This window comes from Rattus rattus, chromosome 1, assembly GCF_011064425.1.
Source record: "Rattus rattus isolate New Zealand chromosome 1, Rrattus_CSIRO_v1, whole genome shotgun sequence".
Taxonomy (NCBI): Eukaryota; Metazoa; Chordata; class Mammalia; order Rodentia; family Muridae; genus Rattus; species Rattus rattus.
In genome coordinates, this window is record NC_046154.1 from 143,578,826 (window position 1) to 143,598,469 (window position 19,644).

The 19,644-nt window shown below is 37.3% G+C and overlaps 1 protein-coding gene across 2 annotated transcripts in view; it reads right to left on the reverse strand.

Moving 5' to 3' along the window:
* The window catches only part of LOC116903800 (gamma-1-syntrophin), a 281,407-nt gene that overhangs the window by 175,201 nt on the left and 86,562 nt on the right, over positions 1–19,644 (reverse strand). Inside the window, exon 8 of one of the 2 annotated variants that reach the window (XM_032906505.1) lies at positions 15,798–15,927. The exons of the other annotated variant lie outside the window; for it this stretch is intronic. Within the exon in view, the coding sequence (XP_032762396.1) occupies positions 15,798–15,851 (54 nt within the window). The 5' untranslated portion in view covers positions 15,852–15,927. The remainder of the gene's footprint in view (positions 1–15,797; positions 15,928–19,644) is intronic. 2 annotated transcript variants of the gene reach the window in all.

Genomic DNA, 19,644 nt, shown 5'->3' on the forward strand with positions numbered 1-19,644 from the left:
TCCTTCTTCTAGTACCCTCATATATGTCTCCAGCAGAAAGTGTGGCCCAGATTAAAGATCAATTATGACTGGATCTGGGACTTGTCCCAGGCTGAACTTGAACTCAGAGATTTCCTTGCCTTAGTTTCCTGGGACTAAGTGCATGTATGGCCTTGTGTGGGCCTAAGCTTTTCATAACCACTATACCTCAAAATCTCCATGCCAAGATCCAGGTCAGAAACTTGGGTCTTCTAGCCTCAAGTTAAGGATCTCAGGTGAGCCGGCCAATTTTGGATTATAGCTCATTGTAGATATAGTCAACTGACAACCAGGAATAGCCATTACACAATCCATAATTATTGGAGTTATTTTTCATATCCTATTGACATCTTTAGTGTTTTCCTGGATCTTGAGAGATTGTACTGTAGAGGTCTTTCTTCTCCTGGGTCATGCTTAAGTACTGTTCTCTTTTTGAAATTATTGTTAGTGAGACTCTAATTTTGCTGACTTTTTTCATGGCAAACTCACTATTGATATAAAGAAAATTCTGGGATTTATATATTGACGTTTTCTTCTACTTTTTATGATATCTAAATATTGTATAGTAGAATGTGTTAAGTACAAGATCAATGCATGAATGAATTTGACTTCATCCTTTCTGACATGTATTGTGTTTCTCGCTTTATTTATACTTTTCTGTGTATAAGTCTAAGCACTACATTGAGTAAGAGTGCAGTGACAACTTTATCTTATCCCTCACATTAGAGATTATTCTCTAATCTTTTATTTACTATTATGTCAGATATAACTTTGTTGTACACAGGCTCTTTACTGTTGCAGTATATAAATTCATTGCTGCTGGCAATGCACCTGTGAAAGTTGTCTGTATACTCTTGATTATGATATGTAGTAATATGTCTCAATCAGTTTCCTGTATTTCTTTATATTCTAGTTATTAAAAATAGTTTTTAAAGTATTTCCTCACAACTTTCTGGATTATGTTAGATTCTGTTGTAACATCTGTTTTTTCATCTTTAATTTTTAATATGTATCTTCTTTCTTTTCATTATCTTGGTTTATATGTCTTGATTATTTCACAATGAAACAGTTCTTCATTTCATTAATTCTATCAATTCTTTTCATCCCATTCATTAATCTCTTCCATGATACTTTTCGTCTGTCTGTTTGTTTCTAGCCATCTACTATTTTAAGCATTATTTCTATGTATTTCTTGAGACACATTATTTTTATTTGAAACCTTTCATTTTTTTCTGAAAATCACACATAGTAAATACTGTGTATAAAACACCTTTAGAGATACCAAATGTTGGTTTCTGCTGGTGCCCAGAGCTGAAAGCCAGTCTCCATGAGCACTGACACATCTGACAGCAGAGGTAAGACCATCTTTTCTGCTCCAAGTGATCTGGCTGGTAGCCTCAGGACACACCAAATCAGGAGCAGTCTGGCACAGGACCCTTCCAGTTTCTGCCTGCACCCTGAGTTGAACTGGTTCCACAGCATTCTGTACTCAGATCTGGCTGAAAGAAATCAGGTAAACAGGAGTACTGACACACAGGCTTACAAGAGGGTCAATTCACTGTCAGAAACAGCAAGACAAACTATCACCAGAGACAACCTGATGGTAAGAGGCAAGCACATGAACAGAAGCAATAGAAACCAAGACTACTTGGCATCATCAGAGCCCAGTTCTCCCACCAAAGCAAATACTGGATGTCCAAACACACCAGAAAAGCAAGATTTGGATTTAAAAAAATCACATTTCATGATGATGTAGAGGACTTTAAGAAAGAAATAGAGAACTTCCTTAAATAAATACAGGATAACAAAGGTAAACAAGTAGAAACCCTTAAAGAGGAAACACAAGAAATACCTTAAAGAATTACAGGAAAACACAACCAAACAAGGGAAGGAATTGAACAAAACCATCCAGGATTTAAAAATGGAAATAGAACCAGTAGAGAAATCACAATGAGAGACAAACCTGGAAATAGAAAACCTAGGAAAGAGATCAGGAGTCATTGACTCAAGCATCACCAACAGAATACAAAAGACAGAAGACAGAATAACAGGGGTAGAAGATACCATAGATAATTGATGGAAAACTCCAACACAAGGAGGGAAACTGCACCCTAAAAAGAGCAAGAAAGTAATCTGCTTGAAACAAATCCAAAATAAGATAGCCACACAAACATAATTCCACCGCTAACAACAAGGTAACAGGAAAAAACAATAACTATTCCTTAATATCTCTTAACACCAATGGGCTCAATTCTCCAATAAAAATACATAGACTAACACACTGGCTATGTACAGACAACCCAGCATTTTACTGCATATAGGAAACACACCTCAGTGACCAAGACAGAAACTACCTCAGAGTAAAAAGCTGGAAAGCAATTTTCCAAGCAAATGGTCCCAAGAAACAAGCTGGAGTAGCCAATCTAATATCGAATAAAATCGACTTCCAAACAAAAGTTATCAGAAAAGATAACTTCATATTCATCAAAAGAAAAAAAATCCATCAAGATGAACTCTCAATCCTGATTGTCTGTGCTCCGAATGCACCTACATTCATAAATAAGCCTTACTAAAGCACAAACTACACATTGCACCTCACACAATAACAGTGGGAGATTTCAACACCCCACTCCTATAAATGGACCGATCATGGAAACAGAAACTAAAGAGAGACATAGAGAAACTAATAGAAGTTATGAACCAAATGGATTTAACAAATATTTATGCAAAATTTCATCCTAAAATGAAAGAATATACCTTCTTCTCAGCACTTCATGGTACCTTCTCCAAAACTGATCATATAATCAGTCACAAAACAGGCCTCAACAGATACAAGAAGATAGAAATAATCCCATGCATCCTACCAGATCACCATGGACTAAGGCGGATTTTCAATAACAACAAACACAACAGAAAGCCTGTATAGACATGGAAGCTAAACAACGCTCTATTCAATGATAATTTCATCAAATCTAGATGAAATGGACAATTTTCTAGACAGATACCAGGTACCTAAGTTAAATCAGGATCAGATAAACCATCTAAACAATCCCATAACACCTAAAGAAATAGAAGCAGTTAATAGAAGCCTTCCAACCATAAAAAGCCCAGGGTTTAATGCAGAATTCTATCAGACCTTCATAGAAGACATAATATCACTACTGTCCAAACTGTTCCACAAAATAGAAATAGAAGGAGCACTACCCAGTTCCTTTTATAAAGCCATAATTATGCTTATACCTAAACTACACAAAGACCCAAGAAACAAAGAGAATGTCAGACCAATTACCCTTATGAATATGAATGTAAAAATACTGAATAAAATTCTCAAAAACCGAATCCAAGAACACAACAAAATCATCATCCATCATGATTAAGTAGTCTTCATCCCAGAGATGCACGGATGGTTCAATACATGGAAATTCACCAAGATAATCCAATATGTAAACAAACACAAGGAAAAACCCACAAGATCATCCCATTACATGCTGAAAAAGCATTTGACAAAATTCAGCATTCCTTCATTACAAAAGTCCTGGAAAGATCAGATATTCAAGGCCCGTACTTCAACATAGTAAATGCAGCAGCATACAGCAAACCAGTAGCCAACATCAAACTAAATGGAGAGAACCTTGAAGTGCACTCTTGTCCTATTTATTTGATAGAGTTCTCAAAGTCCTAGCCAGAGCAATCAGACAACAAAAGGAGGTCAAAGGGATACAAATTTGAAAAGAAAATGTCAAAATATCACTTCTTGTGAATAATATGATAGTATAGTTAAATGACCCCAAGGTTCTACCAGAGAACTACTAAGCTTGATAAACAACTTCAGCAATGTGGCTGGTTATAAAATTAACTCAAACGAATCAATAGATTTCCTCTACTCAAAGGATAAACAAGCTGAGAAAGAAATTATGGAAATGACACCATTCACAATAGTCACAAATAATGTAAAACACCTCGGCATGACTCTAACCGAGCAAGTGAAAGATCTCTATGACAAGAACTTCAAGTCTCTGAAGAAAGAAATTGAAGAAGACCTCAGAAGACCTTCAATGCTCATGGATTGGCAGGAGTAATATAGTAAAAATAGCCATTTTTTCCAAAAGCAATCTACAGATTCAATCCCCATCAAAATTTCAACTCAATTCTTCATAGAGTTACAAAGAGCAATTTGCAAATTCATCTCGATTAACAAAAAACAAAAAAACAAAAAACAGGATAGTGAAAATATCCTCAAAAATAAAAGCACTTCTGGGGTAATCACTAACCCTGACCTTAGGTTGTACTACAGAGGAATAGTGATAAAAATTGAGTGGTATTGGTACAGAGACAGGCAAGTCGATCAGTTCAACAGAATTAAAGTCCCATAAATGAACCCACACACCTATGGTCACTTAATCTTTGAAAATAGAGCTAAAACCATCCAGTGGGAAAAAAGATAGCATTTGCAGCAAATGGTGCTATTTCAACTGGAGGTCAGCATGTAGAAGAATGTAAATTGATCCATTCTTATCACTTTGTTCAAAGCTTAAGTACAAGTAGATCAAGGACCTCCACATAAAGCCAGATACACTCAAACTAGGAGAAGAAAAAGTGGGGAAGAAACTTGAACACATAGGCACTGGAGAAATTTTCCTGAATACAACACCAGTGGCTTATGCTCTAAAAGCAAGATTCGACAAGTGGGACCTCAAAAAACTGTAAAGCTTCTGTAAAGGAAAGGACACTGTCATTAGGACAAAACAACAACCAACAGATTGGGTAAAAATATTTACCAGTCTTCATCTGATAAAGGGCTAATATCCAATATATACAAAGAACTCAAGAATTTAGACTTCAGAGAGTCAAATAACCCTATTAAAAGTGGGGTACAGAGCAAAACAAAGAATTATCAGCTGAGGTATAGCAAATGGCTGAGAAGTACCTAAAGAAATGTTCAACATCCTTAGTCATCAGGAAAATGCAAATCAAATAACCCTGAGACTCCAGTCAGAATGGCTAAGATAAAAAACTCAGGTAACAACAGATTCTAGCAAGGATGTGAACCAAGAGGAATGTACCTCCCTGGCTGGTATGAGTGTAAACCTGTACAACCATTTTGGAAATTATTTTGGTGGTTTCTAAAAAAATTACCTCACGATCCAGCTATACCATTTTTGGGCATATGCCCAAATGATGCTCCAACATATAACAAAGACACATGCTCCACTATGTTCATAGCAGCCTTATTTATAATAGCCAGAAGCTGGAAAGCACCCACATGTCTTTCAACAGTGCAGTGGATACAGAAAATGTACATGTACACAGTGGAATACTACTCAGCTATCAAAAACAATGACTTCATGAAATTCATAAGCAAATGGATTGAACTAGAAAATATTATCCTAAGAGAGGTAACCCAATCACAAAAAAACACACATGGTATGGTATGTACTCACTCATATGTGGATAATAGCTCAAAAGTTTGAATTACCCAAGATACTATCCATAGACCACATTAAGCTCAAGATAGACAACCATAATGTGGATGCTTCAGTCCTTCTTAAGAGGGGGAACAAAAAATTTCATAGGAGGAAATATGGAGACAAAGTTTGAATACATATGTGTGTATATATGTGTATATATATATGCATATATGTATATATATATGTATATATACGTGTGTGTCTGTGTGTGTGTGTGTGTGTGTGTGTGTGTGTGTGTGTGTGTGTATGCTAGCTCCCAAGTGGGGCAAACCTAGATAATATTGATGAAGTCAAAAAATGTATGCTGACAGGAGCCTGATATAGCTGTCTCCTAAGAGGCTCAGCCAGAGAGTGACAGATACAGAGGTAAATGCAAACAGCAAATCATTGAACTGAGAACAGTGTCCCCACTGGAGGAGTTAGAGAAAGGATTGAAGGAACTGAAGGGGCTTGCAACCCCATAAGAACAACAATACCATCCAACCAGAGCTCCCAGGGACTAAACCACTACGCAAAGAGTACACATGAACAGACACATGGCTCCAATTGCATATGTAGCAGAGGATGACCATTTTGGGCACTAATGGGAGGAGAAGACCTTGGTCCTGCCAAAGCTGGACTCCCCCCAGTGTAGGGGAATATCAGAGCAGGGTGGCAGGAAGGGGAGAGGTGGGAGACAGGGAACACCCTTATAGAAGAAGGCAGAGGTGGATGGGATAAGGACTTTATGGATGGGAATCCTGGAAAGGGAATAACATTTGGAATGTAAATAAAAATATACAAAAAAGATTGTTCCATTTTTGCATGTATACACATGTATCTATACTTCTACATTAACACACATACATTTACACAGACAGACACATTCAAACTACTGTCACATTGTTTAATGTTGGTAGTATTATAATATATATCATTCCATTTTTTGCATCTATACACATGTATCTACACTTACATATGAACACATGTACATTTACACAGACACACCCCCAGTAGTGTCATACTGTTTAATTTTAATATTATAATAGATCATTCCATTTTTTCATCTACATACATGTATCTACACTTGCAATGAACCCACACATATTTACACACACACACATACACACACACACACACACACACACACACACGTTTAATATTGGTAGAATTATAATATAGATCATTCCATTTTTGGAAAAAATACTTGTGGTCACTTATTCCTTTGCCTCTGTTCCTTCCTATGCCCTCAGTTGCTACATAATACTTGTGAAATCATTGATGAAACTCAGAAGTTTGAAATCAGGGATTAGGCAAAATTTGCAAATCTTACCGACTTATGAAGTCACAGCTCCTTCTTAAAAGCAATTGTCCCTTTCAGCCAGAGTAACTGCAGAGTTTGCTTTTGGCCCCAGAAAGATCCTGGTAAATATATTGTATCTTTTTTCAAACTAAGACAGGCAAGCTGCTGTAGCCAACTGTCTTGTATTTCTGTTGCTTTTTAAATGTTCTGGGGTTGATACTATTTTACAAAACTGAGGTAAACTGTTGTGCTAATACAGACAGAGGAAGATTAAGATGTGCCTAAACAAACACAAATAGATTGAGTACCCATAAGGTTGACCAAGCCACATTGCTTGAGCAAAAGTGATGTTCTGTTTTCCTTCCAAACTTTGTTAATTTAGTGGTGTCCTGCTAAAACCACATATGACAATGGTAATTCTATATCTCTTCGGTTTCTGTGCCAATACCTTATAAGAATGTGCTGTATGGGGGTTGGGGATTTAGCTCAGTGGTAGAGCGCTTGCCTAGGAAGCACAAGGCCCTGGGTTCGGTCCCCAGCTCTGAAAAAAAGAATTAAAAAAAAAAAAAGAATGTACTGTATGTTTCTTGACCACAATCATAAGGATACATTACTCATGAACCATGGCTCTGTATGCCTGAGAAATGCCTTTTAAAAAAAGAGTAGACTGCTAAGCTTTAAATAATACTTTCTTCACAGCCAGATTCAAATTGTCAGCGGTCTAGATCCTAAGGGCCCTCTTAGAAAATCTGCTTCTTGGAAGAAATGTTTAGTTAAAGGACTGAGCCAAGTGATAGCACCTGCAAAACTAGGACTCTGATAGAGAGAAAGCAAAGGTGCAGAAGCTGTTGTAGAAAAGAGATATCAACTTCATGGCTCAATCTCCACCCTGTCACGTGCTCACTATGAAATGTAGAAACTAGACACCATCTCTGAACTCTTGGTGTTGTTTTCCTTTGAATAGCTTTGGTAAAGCATTCTGACTACAGGAAAATTCAGAATTCATTTGATTTATACTCCACAGTCTATCGTGATGGAGTCAGGGCAGGAAGTTGCACAGGAACTTTACCCAAAAACCATAGAGAAAACCTGTTGATACTTAGATCACTCAGGCTCTGGTTTAGTCACCTTCTCATAAAGTCTGGGGTCACCTGTCCAATGAATCGTGCCTACCATAGTAGGCTGGGCCATTCTCCATCAGCTTATACTACATTACAACCCCCACAGTGTACCCACAGGACAGCCTATTCTAAGAAACATCTCAGTTGTAACTTTCTTCTTGGGTGACTGTCAGCTGTGTTAAGGTGACATTTACTTGGACATCTTATTTAATCTGCTGAGAGACTTACATGCTTACTCTGCCATGACTATAATATGACTTATCTATTATTTCAGTGCTCTGTCTCTGTCTCTGTCTCTCTGTCTCTGTCTCTGTCTCTCAAAATTATATATATATAATTTTGTTCTTCTAGTCAGCTCTCACTAACAAATATTATGATTATAGTATATGTTAGTACAACTACATCAGTGTTGAATTATAAAAGTACAAAAGGAGAAAGTCACATTTACCTTACAGAAACCTAGCTAGGTCAGGTAGATGTTAATTCAAGTTTCTTACTTTTTTTTATTCTAAGGAAGTTCTAGAAATGAAACCTTGTATAAATATTTAGAACTTATATCAGTTTTTGCTGTTATTTAACAAATATTCAGCAGAATATTGAGGTAGTGTGGCTGCTAATTATTAATAAAAATGATTGCATTTCTCTAAAATATAAAAAATGGAAAATAATATGTAAAAATTCCACATAAATTATTGTTAAGCATATAACAAATTTCAAAAATATTAACATAATATGAAAAATTGTAACTTGTAACAATCATACTTGAAATGATGTCATTTGTTCATATGTACATATAATGATTACATCTGAAAAAATACACTATAGATCAATATTAGTCAGAAGTCAAGACAACTTAATGTTCATACAGAATATACTTCACCATGAAGTTGTACTACTAACTTTACATCTATAAGTTTTGGCATTGTATTGATTTTCCAAAAGACAAAAGACTACTACTGGACATAGACTTACAGACAGCTCTAATAAAAACCATAGTGGGGGTTCTCAGTGCTCAGATAACATTTAATGTCACAAAGCAAACCTTTATAATGTTAAAGCAATAGTTTCTTATATCTTATGTCCTATGCGATAAGCTAGAAATCAATGAGAAACAAGTCACAAAATTTGTGAAACTTCTCAGAGGTTGAAATGACCAGAAGACTAGTAAAGGGAAGAGCAATTATTTTTTTTAATATTCAACAATTAAAAATTAAATAGGATTGAGGGCCTTGAAAAGGATAGGAACTCCACAGGAGGACCAACAGAGTAAATTAACCAGGACCCATGGGGGTTCTCATAGACTGAGCCACCAACCAAAGAGCATACAAGGGCTCCCAGACCCTATGTAGCAGATGTACAGCTCAGTTTTCATATAGGTCACCCAGCAACTGGATCAGTGGCTGTTGCTAAAGCTGGTGCTTGTCTGTGGAATCTGATCCCCTAACCTTAGCTGCCTTGTTTGGCCTCCATGGGAGAAGATGTGCATAGCCCTTCAGAGACTGGATGTGCCAGTGTGGAGGACACCCATCCTCTCAGAGGAGAAGAGGAGGGAATTTGGGGGAGGGATTATGTGAGGAGGGACAAGGAAAGGGGGCAGCTATTGGGATGTAAAATGAACTAAAATAAATGAATTAAAGGAAAAACTATCATTTTAGAACATTTAGGATCTCATTTTTTTTTTACTTAAGCAATTTCTTATTTTCATTGGATATTTTAAATTTACATTTCAAATGTTATTCCCTTTCCTGGTTTCTTTGCCATAAGCTCCCTAGCCCATCCACCTCTCTTTTCTTCTATAAGAGTGTTCCCCCTCCACAACCACCCCACTCTTCCTGCCTCTCTGTCCTGACATTTTCCTATACTGGGGGATCCAGCTTTGTCAGGACAAAGGGCTTCTCCTCCCATTGGTGCCCAATATGGACATCCTCTGCTATATATATATGCAGCTAGAGCCATGGATCTGTCCATGTGTACTATTTGGGTAGTGGTTTAGTCCCTGGGAACTCTGGTTGGTTGGTTCTTATGGGGTCACAAGTCCCTTCGGCTCCTTCAATCCTTTCTTAATGGAGACCCTGTTCTCAGTTCAATAGTTTGCTGCTGGCAATCACCTCTGTATTTGTCACTCTCTGGCTGAGCCTCTCTGAAGACAGCTGTGTCAGGCTCCTGTCAGCATACACTTCTTGGCTTCATCAATATTGTCTAGGTTTGGTGGCTATATAGTCATTCTCTAAGTCCAAACTTTGTCTCCATAACTCCTCCAATGAATAATTTTGTTCACCCTTTTAAGAAGGACTGAAGCATCCTCACTTTGATGGTCCTTCTTGAACTTAATGTGGTCTATGGATTGTATCTTGGGTAATTCAAGCTTTTGGGCTAATATCCATTTATCAGTGAGTGTATACCATACCATGTGTTTTTTTTTGTGTGTGTGTGTGTGTGTGTGTGTGTATGTGTGTGTTTGGGTTACCTCACTCGGATGATATTTTCTAGTTCCATCGATTTGCCTATGAATTTCATGAGGTCATTGTTTTTTTTTTTTATTATTAACTTGAGTATTTCTTATATACATTTCGAATGTTATTCCCTTTCCCGGTTTCCGGGCAAACATCCCCCTCCCCCCTCCCCTTCCTGCACAGATACCACATTTTCTATATCCATTTCTCTTTTGAATGGCATCTGGATTCTTTCCAGCTTCTGGCTATTATAAATAAGGCTGCTATGAACATAGTGGAGCACGTGTCTTTGTTGTATGTTGGAGCATCTTTTGGGTATATGCACAAGAGAGGTATAGCTGGGTCCTCAGGTAGTTCAATGTCCAATTTTCTGAGGAACCTCCAGACTGATTTCCAGAATGGTTGTACCAGTCTGCAATCCCACCAACAATGGAGGAGTGTTCCTATTTCTCCATATCCTCGCCAGCATCTGCTGTTGCCTGAGTTTTGGATCTTAGCCATTCTCACTGGTGTGAGGTAGAATCTCAGGGTTGTTTTGATTTGCATTTTCCTGATGACTAAAGATGTTGAACATTTCTTTAGGTGCTTCTCAGCCATTCGATATTCCTCAGCTGAGAATTCTTTGTTTAGCTGTGTACCTCATTACAATAAAGTTATTGGCTCTCTGGAGTGTAACTTCTTGAGGTCTTTGTACATGTTGGATATTAGCATTCTATCGGATGTAGGATTCGTTAAGGATCTTTTCCCAATCTATCTGTTTCCATTTTGTCCTAATGACAGTGTCCTTTCAGAAGCTTTGCAGTTTTATGAGGTGCCATTTGTCAATTCTTGCTCTTAGAGTATAAGCCATTGGTGTTCAGTCGGAGGCTCTTCCCCACATTTTCTTCTCTTAGTTTAAGTGTATCTGGTTTTATGTGGAGGTCTTTGATCAACTTGGATTTAAGCTTTGTACAGGGTGATGAAATTGGATCAATTTGCATTGTTCTACATGTTGACCTCCAGTTGAACCAGCACCACTTGTTGAAAATGCTATATTGTTTCCACTAGATGGTTTTGGCTCCTTTGTCAAAGATCAGGTGACCATAGGTGATTGGGTTCATTTATAGGTCTTCAGTTCTATTCCATTGATCCATCTGCCGATTTCTGTACCAGTACCACTCAGCTTTTATAACTATTGCTCTGTAATACTGCTTGAGGTCAGGTATGGTGATTTCCCCCATAAGTTCTTTTATTGTTGAGGATAGTTTTCACTATCCTGGGTTTTTTGTTATTCCAAATAAATTTGGAAATAGCTCTTTACAGCTCTATGAATAATTGAGTTGGAATTTTGATAGGGATTTCATTGAATCTGTTGATTGCCTTGGGAAAAATGGCCATTTTTACTATATTAATCCTTCCAATACATGAGCATGGAAGGTCTTTCCATCTTCTGAGGACAGTATTGGTATTAGGTCTTCTATGAAGTTCCAATAGAACTCTGTGCTAAACCCATCTGGGCCTTGACTTTTTTTGATTAGGTGACTTTTAATAACTGCTTCTATTTCCTTAGGAGTAATGGGACTGATTAGATGGTTTACCTGATCCTGATTTCCTTTAGTACCTGATATCTGTCTAGAAAATTGTCTATTTGATCCAGACTTTCCAGTTTTGGCTTTTCTTTAGGTAGAATCCTATGATTTTTTGAATTTCCTCAGCTTCTGTTGTCATCTCTCCCTTTTCATTTCTGATTTTGTTGATTTGGTACTCTCTCTCTCTGTACCCTCTGGTTAGTTTGGCAAAGCATTTATCTATCTTGCTGATTTTCTCAAAGAACCAGCTTCTGGTTTTGTTCATTCTTTGTATAGTTCTTTTTGTTTCTACTTTGTTGATTTCAGCCCTGAGTTTGATTATTTCCTGAATACTACTCCTCTTGGTTGTATTTTCTTCTTTTTGTTCTAGAGCTTTTAGGTATGCTGTCACTCTGCTAATGTATGCTCTCTCCGTTTTCTCTTTTGAGGCACTCAGAGGTATGAGATTTTTGTCTTAGCACTGGTTTGATTGTGTCTAATAAGTTTGGGTATGTTGTGCCTTCATTTTCATTAAATTATAAAAAGTCTTTAATTTCTTTCTTTATTTCTTCCTTGAAAAAGTTATCATTGAATAGAGCATTGTTCAACTTCCATGTGTATGTGGGCTTTCTGTAGTTTGTTGTTGTTGTTGTTGTTGTTGTTGTTGTTGTTGTTGTTGTTGAAGACAAGTCTTAATCCATGGTGATCAGATAGAATTGATGGTATCACTTCAAACTCTTTGTATTTATTCATGCCTGATTTGTCACCAATTATATGGTCAGTTTTTGTGAAGGTACCATGAGGTGCTGAGAAGATGGTATATTCTTTTGTTTTAGGATGATACATCTATAAATATCTGTTAAATCCATTTGGTTCAGAACTTCTGTTAGTTTCTCTATGTCTCTGTTTAGTTTCTGTTTCCATGATCTGTCCATTGATGATAGTGGGGTGTTGAAATTTCTCACTATTATTGTGTGAGGTGCAATGTGTAGTTTGAGCTTTTTTAAAGCTTCTTTTATGAATGGAGGTTCCCTTGCATTTGGAGCAAAAATATCAGGATCGAGAATTCATCTTTATGGATTTTTCCTTTGATGAATATGAATTGTCCTTCCTTATCTTTTTTCATGACTTTTCAAGTCTATTTTTTTTTCAGTATTAGAATGGCTACTCCAGCTTGTTTCTTTTGACCATTTGCTTGGAAAATTGTTTTCCAGCCTTTTTACTCTGAGGTAGTGTCTCTCTTTGTCACTGACATGTGTTTCCTGTATGCAGCAAAATGCTCAGTCTTCTTTACATATCCAGTATCTTAGTCTGTATCTTTTTATTGGGTAATTGAGTCTATTGATTTAAGAGATATTAAGGAATAGTGATTATTATTTCCTGTTATTTTTGTTGTTAGCAGTGAAATTATGTTTTTGCGGCTCTCATGTTTTGGGTTTGTTGCAAGGAGATTACTTTCTTACTTTTTTAGGGTGTAGTTTCCCACCTTTTATTGTACTTTTCCATCTATGACCATTTGTAGGTCTGTATTTGCAGAAAGATTTTGTGTAAGTTTGCTTTTGTCATGGAATATTTTAGTTTCTCCATCTTTGCTAATTAGACTTTGGCAGGATAAAGTAGACAGGGCTGGCATTTGTGTTCTCTTAGGGTATGTATGACATCTGTCCTGGATCTTCTGGCTTTTATAGTCTCTGATGAGAAATCTGGTGTAATTCTGATAGCTCTGATTTTTTATGCTGCTTGTCCTTTTTCCCTTACTGTTTTTATTATTCTTTCTTTGTTTTGTGCATTTGGTGTTTTGACTATTATGCAATGGGAGGAATTTCCTTTCTAGTCCAATCTATATGGAGTTCTTTAGGCTTCTTCTATGATTATGGGCATATTTTTCTTTAGGTTATGAATGTTTTCATCTATAAGTTTGGTGAAAATATTTATTGGGAATCTTTGTTCTTTTCTTTACTTATTATCCTTTGGTTTGACATTGTCGTCATATCCTAGATTTCCTTGGGTTAGGAGATTTTGTGTTTTACATTTTCTTTGATAGCTGTGTCAATGTTATCTATGGTATCTTCTACCACTGAGATTCTGTCTTGTATCTCTTGTATTCTGTTGGTGATGCTTGAGTCTATGACTCCAGATCTCCTTCCTAGGTTTTCTATCTCTAGGGTTGTCTGTCATTGTGATTTCTTTATTGTTCTTATTTCCATATTTAAATCCTGGATGTTTTTGTTCAATTCCTTCACCTGCTTGGTTGTGTTTTCCTGTAATTCTTTAAGGCATTTTTGTTCTTCCTCTTAAGAGCTTCTATTTGTTTACCTGTGTTGTTCTGTATTTCTCTAAGGTAGTTCTTTATGTTCTTTTAAAGTCCTCTATCATCATCATGAGATGGGATTTTCAATCCAAATCTTGTTTTTCCAGTGTGTTTGGATATTCAGTATTTGCTTTGGTGGGAGAACTGGGCTCTAGTGATGTCAAGTAGTCTTGGTTTCTATTGCTTAGGTTCCTTCACTTGCCTCTCGCCATCAGGCTGTCTCTGGTGTTACCTTTTCTTGCTGTCTTTGACAGTGGCTTGACCGTGCTATAAGCCTGTGTGTCAGCACTCCTCCACACCTGTTTTCTTTCAGCCAGATCTGTGTACAGAGAACTGTGGGACTAGTTTAGCTGAGGGTGCAGGCAGAAATTGGAAGGGTCCTGTCCTAGACTGCACCTGTGTTTGTGTGTCCTGAGGACTCCAGGCCAGTCACTTGGAGCAGAAGAGTTGGTCTTACCACTGCTCTCAGGTGTGCCGTTGCTCCTGGCAATTGGCTTTCAACTCTGGGCACAGGCAGAAATGGAAGTGTCCTGCCCCTGACTGATCCTAGGTTCATGGAACAATCTTTTATAATACTAGCATCACTAAACAACATGACATAGTGGGTGGGTGTGTCTGTATAAATGTACTTTTATTGATGCTGAGGTGTAGATGAATGTGTATTGATGCTCCAGAGCAACCTCAGCTGGTTCTCATCTGGTCTCTGCAGTACATCCACTTGTCTGATGCCTGCCAAATGCTCCATGCATCCTAGCTAGTAAGTGCGTGTGACTGGACTGTTTCTGTCCCCCAGAGCTTATTAAAGTTATAGGGTACTCTGCTTTTTCTCATGTGTTCTGAGTACAAATCCAGGTCCTTGTGTTTGCCCAAAAAGCATTTTATAGCCTAAGCTTTATATTTCTTCCTGGTTTATGATTTCAAACTTCATTAGACTATCTTCCTAGAATACCAAGAAAGGATAAATTATTTCGATGCAGTGGTAACAAAGACATGATGACCACAAAACCACACAGGAAATCAGAGAAGAAGGATGTGAGAAATACAGGTCAGGAAGGAAGCTATTTCTATTGACAGAGACCTTAACATTCTGCCCAGGTTCTTACAACCCATAATGACATCCATTCACTAACCTTGGGTCCACAGAGCACCACAGTTTCTGAAACTAGAATCTTTCAGTCTCTACATTAATACCTTTTACCTGGATCTTCTAATTCACACATTCTCTGCCACAGTCCTAGGGTCACCCAAGACAAACCAATAACATTTCCTTGAAATTATAACTCAGCTTGCTTGAAAGTGTGCTCTTACTCAAACAGACCATTTTCATGCCAAACTCTATATCATGTTTATTTAAAGCAGTTGCTTTAGGTACTGAGCAAAAGAAACCTGTGAGGATTTTTCACAGGCCAGTTCTGCCTGGGTTTTCATGCTGAAATGATTTTTCTCTTGTGTGTCAGCACCACTTTCCCAGGAAGCAAAAGGAAGATCATTCTTAGAATGGCACTAATAAATGTAGCAAAGTGAAATGCCACTGAATAAACCTACAAATGTTGAAAGACTTTCTGGTTAGATATTTATTCCTTGAATCAGTACTTACATTGTGCTTTGTGAGGTTTGAAATGTTAGTTGCTATTGCTTGGAGCCAATCCATGCAGTCTTCAGCAGAGAGGCACTGAAGAATTCCACTGCAGACTCCATCCACAGCAACAACTTGGAAAGCGTTCTGCCTAAGAGTGCATCAGAACAGAATAGAACAAACACTGTGTTCATTGGCTGTTTAGTGATAGGTCCAGGACCTGTAGAAGAGTTCTGCCTTCACATAATAAACAAACAGCTTCCAGACCTCCTTTATAAATACATCCATTTTACAATGAAGCAACAAAAAGTCCAGGATATTATATATTTACAAATCATTGAATGACATTCTTAAATCCAGGCAAACGTGGACAACTTTTGAGATATAAAACCAAGTATGTTACATCGAAGAGTATCAACTCAGGGAATATTCTTTTCCAATCAGTCAAACATGCCCAGTCTATGATTTCTGTCACTGATCTTGACATTTGTAAATTTCTGACTTACAGTGTAAAAATTGCACACACAAAAAAATATTAAGCACTACATGGTAAAACTCATGTTAATATCTTGAGCATTATTTGAACATAGGCTGAATGGGCAGAAAACATGAATCCACCACGACCGCCATGTCCTCGACCAGGAAATTTATCCTGTTGGGCTATATGTGGCACTTTAGAAAATCCACAAATCATAGTTAAACCCACCAATCATGGAATGATAGACAACTTCTATAGCTGGGCATTCGAAATATGATGCGGACTGCATGCATTCACATATTCTCTCCAAACACAACTCCTTTCCTGGCGCCATCCATTTCACAACTGGGCATTTGAGGATATTAGCCCTCATGCATTTCCTGAAAGGAAGGTAAACTCAGGGAGCATAAACCTAGCTCAGGGTCATGTGCAGCCTCTGTCCATTTATTTTCTCTCTAGACTAGATCCAGTCTCGAATGAATACCTGGTGCCAGCTCTGGCAGCCAAGGCATTCTGCATTCAATTTGTTAATGGTTTTAGACAAACTAATTATAACACCTGACACATCATACCAGAGAAAGGAGAGTGCTTAAACATGCATTACTTATTTTCTTTTAAAAAATTTATGTTTGTCCAAAGTTGAGTAATTTAAAACTTTTATGATAAAAATGTGCTCCCTGGAAAATGCACATTCATAATTCACCTCGACATAAAGCTTAATTCTGATGCTTTTGGTTATGAGTTTAGCCTTTCATGGATGAGCCACTTCTCTAACCTTGAGCTTTCACTTCAATACTCAAGAGTGAGTAAGGCAACCTCAAGGAAGCTCACAACCGTCTGTAAACTGCAGTCCATCTTTTGACTTTCAAGGGAACCAAGTATCCATGAGCTATACAAACATACATGAATGCTAATCACTCATATACATAAAAATATTTTATAAAATGCAGACAGAAGCACAACTATCTATTGGAAAGAAGGACAAATTTGAGAGCAATGTATATTTCTTCACTCTGTGTTTGTTATGTTAATTTCTTCATAAGCTACAATAAGAGCATGGTAGATAGCTGAGTGGAGTCAATGCATTCAGTTCAATTCTTAAATCTATGTAATATCTTACATAGACCCAGATAGAATAAACCTGGGAGACTAGTTTTATAACCCAGACCTCCATATTAATACAAAATAGTTTTTATACTTTGGGTAATGCATTAAAATTCATATATTTCTAATTATTGAAGTTAATTATTCTTATTTTCTTCATAATTGATTCTGTATCACAAGTGTGCTTTGTGAAGTTTGGTTAGAATATAGTAATTTTTATGCGTTAGAAACGAGAGTTTCAAAGGCTAAAATGTACAAAGTTATTGTGACTTGATTAATACATCTATAAGCAGGAACTTGGATATGGAATAAAATCAAGGCAGATAAAATCAAGGAATGCTTTGAGCACTTAACAAGCAATGAGGAGCTTGCCTAGATCCATGGATGTCTCTGTGTGGTTGTCATGGATAGATAAGCAGTGTTGTTAGGCCTACTATAACATGAGGGAAATAATGTGACTAGGGAACTCTTCTAAGGTACACAGATGAATTAGGAAACATGAATGGATGCAAGTCAATAAGTTTACAGTGAATAATGATTGATAAGAGACAGCAATATTGTTCCATAGTAGAAAAGCTATGAGGGGGAAGCCAGGAGAAAGCATTAATCTCACACAGAAATCAGACATTCAAAACCAAACCTGAGGGGCCTGAAAAACAAGACATATTTTGGGACACACAGGTTGCTTGGCTTGTCACAATAAGAGATCATCAGTAAGAGTTTACAAATCATTCCACACATGTCTAGATCATGGCTAGGCATGGATCATCCAAATCAACACTTCAGTATTTGACCAACACGCTGTCTCGATACTTTTTTTCATTTGCTTATCTGTTTGGTTTTTTTTTTTTCCTTTATTTACTTTTTTGCTAATTACACTATTTATTTACATTTCCATTGTTGTCCTACTTTGGTCCATTGCTCTCTCAGTACATAAAAGTAACTAAGAAGTGGAAAGGAGAAAGAGAAAGAGGAGGGGAGAGTGAAGGTGAAAAGAGGTAACGGGGTATTAGTGCAATACACAGTTGTGAGGTCAGGACGAGCATTATGTTGATGGCTAACTTTAGGTTTCAAAGTTTAAGCAGAACTGTGCTTCAGAGAACTATAAAGCAAAGATTGAATGTGGTAATTGTGGGTTATCTGGTAAGGATGTTATTAATTTTCTTTTTATTGTGGAGTCTAAGCCTATGGATTTGGGATGACTATAAATCTGAGTGTTAATATCAGATCTTGTCTTTGTTTGATGGGTTTTCCATTACTTGGTTTCTGTTGCCATCTCCAGATCTTAGGAGAATGTGATAATTGTGGGTTATCTGGTAAGGAGTCCTTCTGGGGCTCTGCCACCTGTGACCACTTTGGGGTACTGGGTGGAATGCTTTTCTCTGAGTTATGAAATGACATGAAAGAATAGGCTCATACTAGAAAGTGTGGGTATGAGAGAGTTCACAAGAGGGAGGAAAGTTGGGAAAGAAGAGATTAAAGGAAGCCTCAGAAGGTCATCAGGTCCTCTTCTAGAAGGCAGGGAATCAGAGTGGAGGAGGCATGAGAAGACTGTGGATTGCTTCTCTCATTCCCTGACTAGGGTGACCAATGGGTAGGCAGAGATAGAGCCCCTTGACGTTGGTGGCTGAGACATAGGGATGGTATGAATCAAGAAGGCTGTAAGAGATGATGTACATAGTCTCCTGGGAATGGGAGCAGAGAAGGGGAGGCACCATCATCAGGTCTCCTAGAACAAAGCTGTGGAAAGACAGAGAATTGGAATTTGAGGATGGGAAAGAGAATAAAGACTACTGGCTTTTCTGGTTTGCATCGCTAGCGAGTTCAAGGGAGAGCGTGCCTCTGAAGTTTGTGGCTGAGACAAAGGGAGGGGATGGGAAGGTGCTCATTTATGACATTTATGCATGAAAATATAATATTTTGTATTTTTAATAGTAGGACTACTGATGAACTTTATTCGGTACTTCTAGCATTCTGCTGAAGTTTATTCAATACTCCTCACTTTGAGAGTTTAAATAAAGTAGAATAAATGGTGTTCCTGACAAATAATAAAATAATTGATGGATTTCTGCTTCATTAAAACTCATTAAGGTATGATAAATTTGAGTAGAAATATCACTTGCCTAATAGATATGAAGGTCTCAGTGTGATTCTACCTATGCCCCCAAAGAAATACATGCTACATTTTTAAATCCAATATATAGTAAATATATAATGACAATAAGGATTAAACCGAGGAAACAACCATAGAATGTTCCCATAATCTCTCCTTCCATTTGGAACATC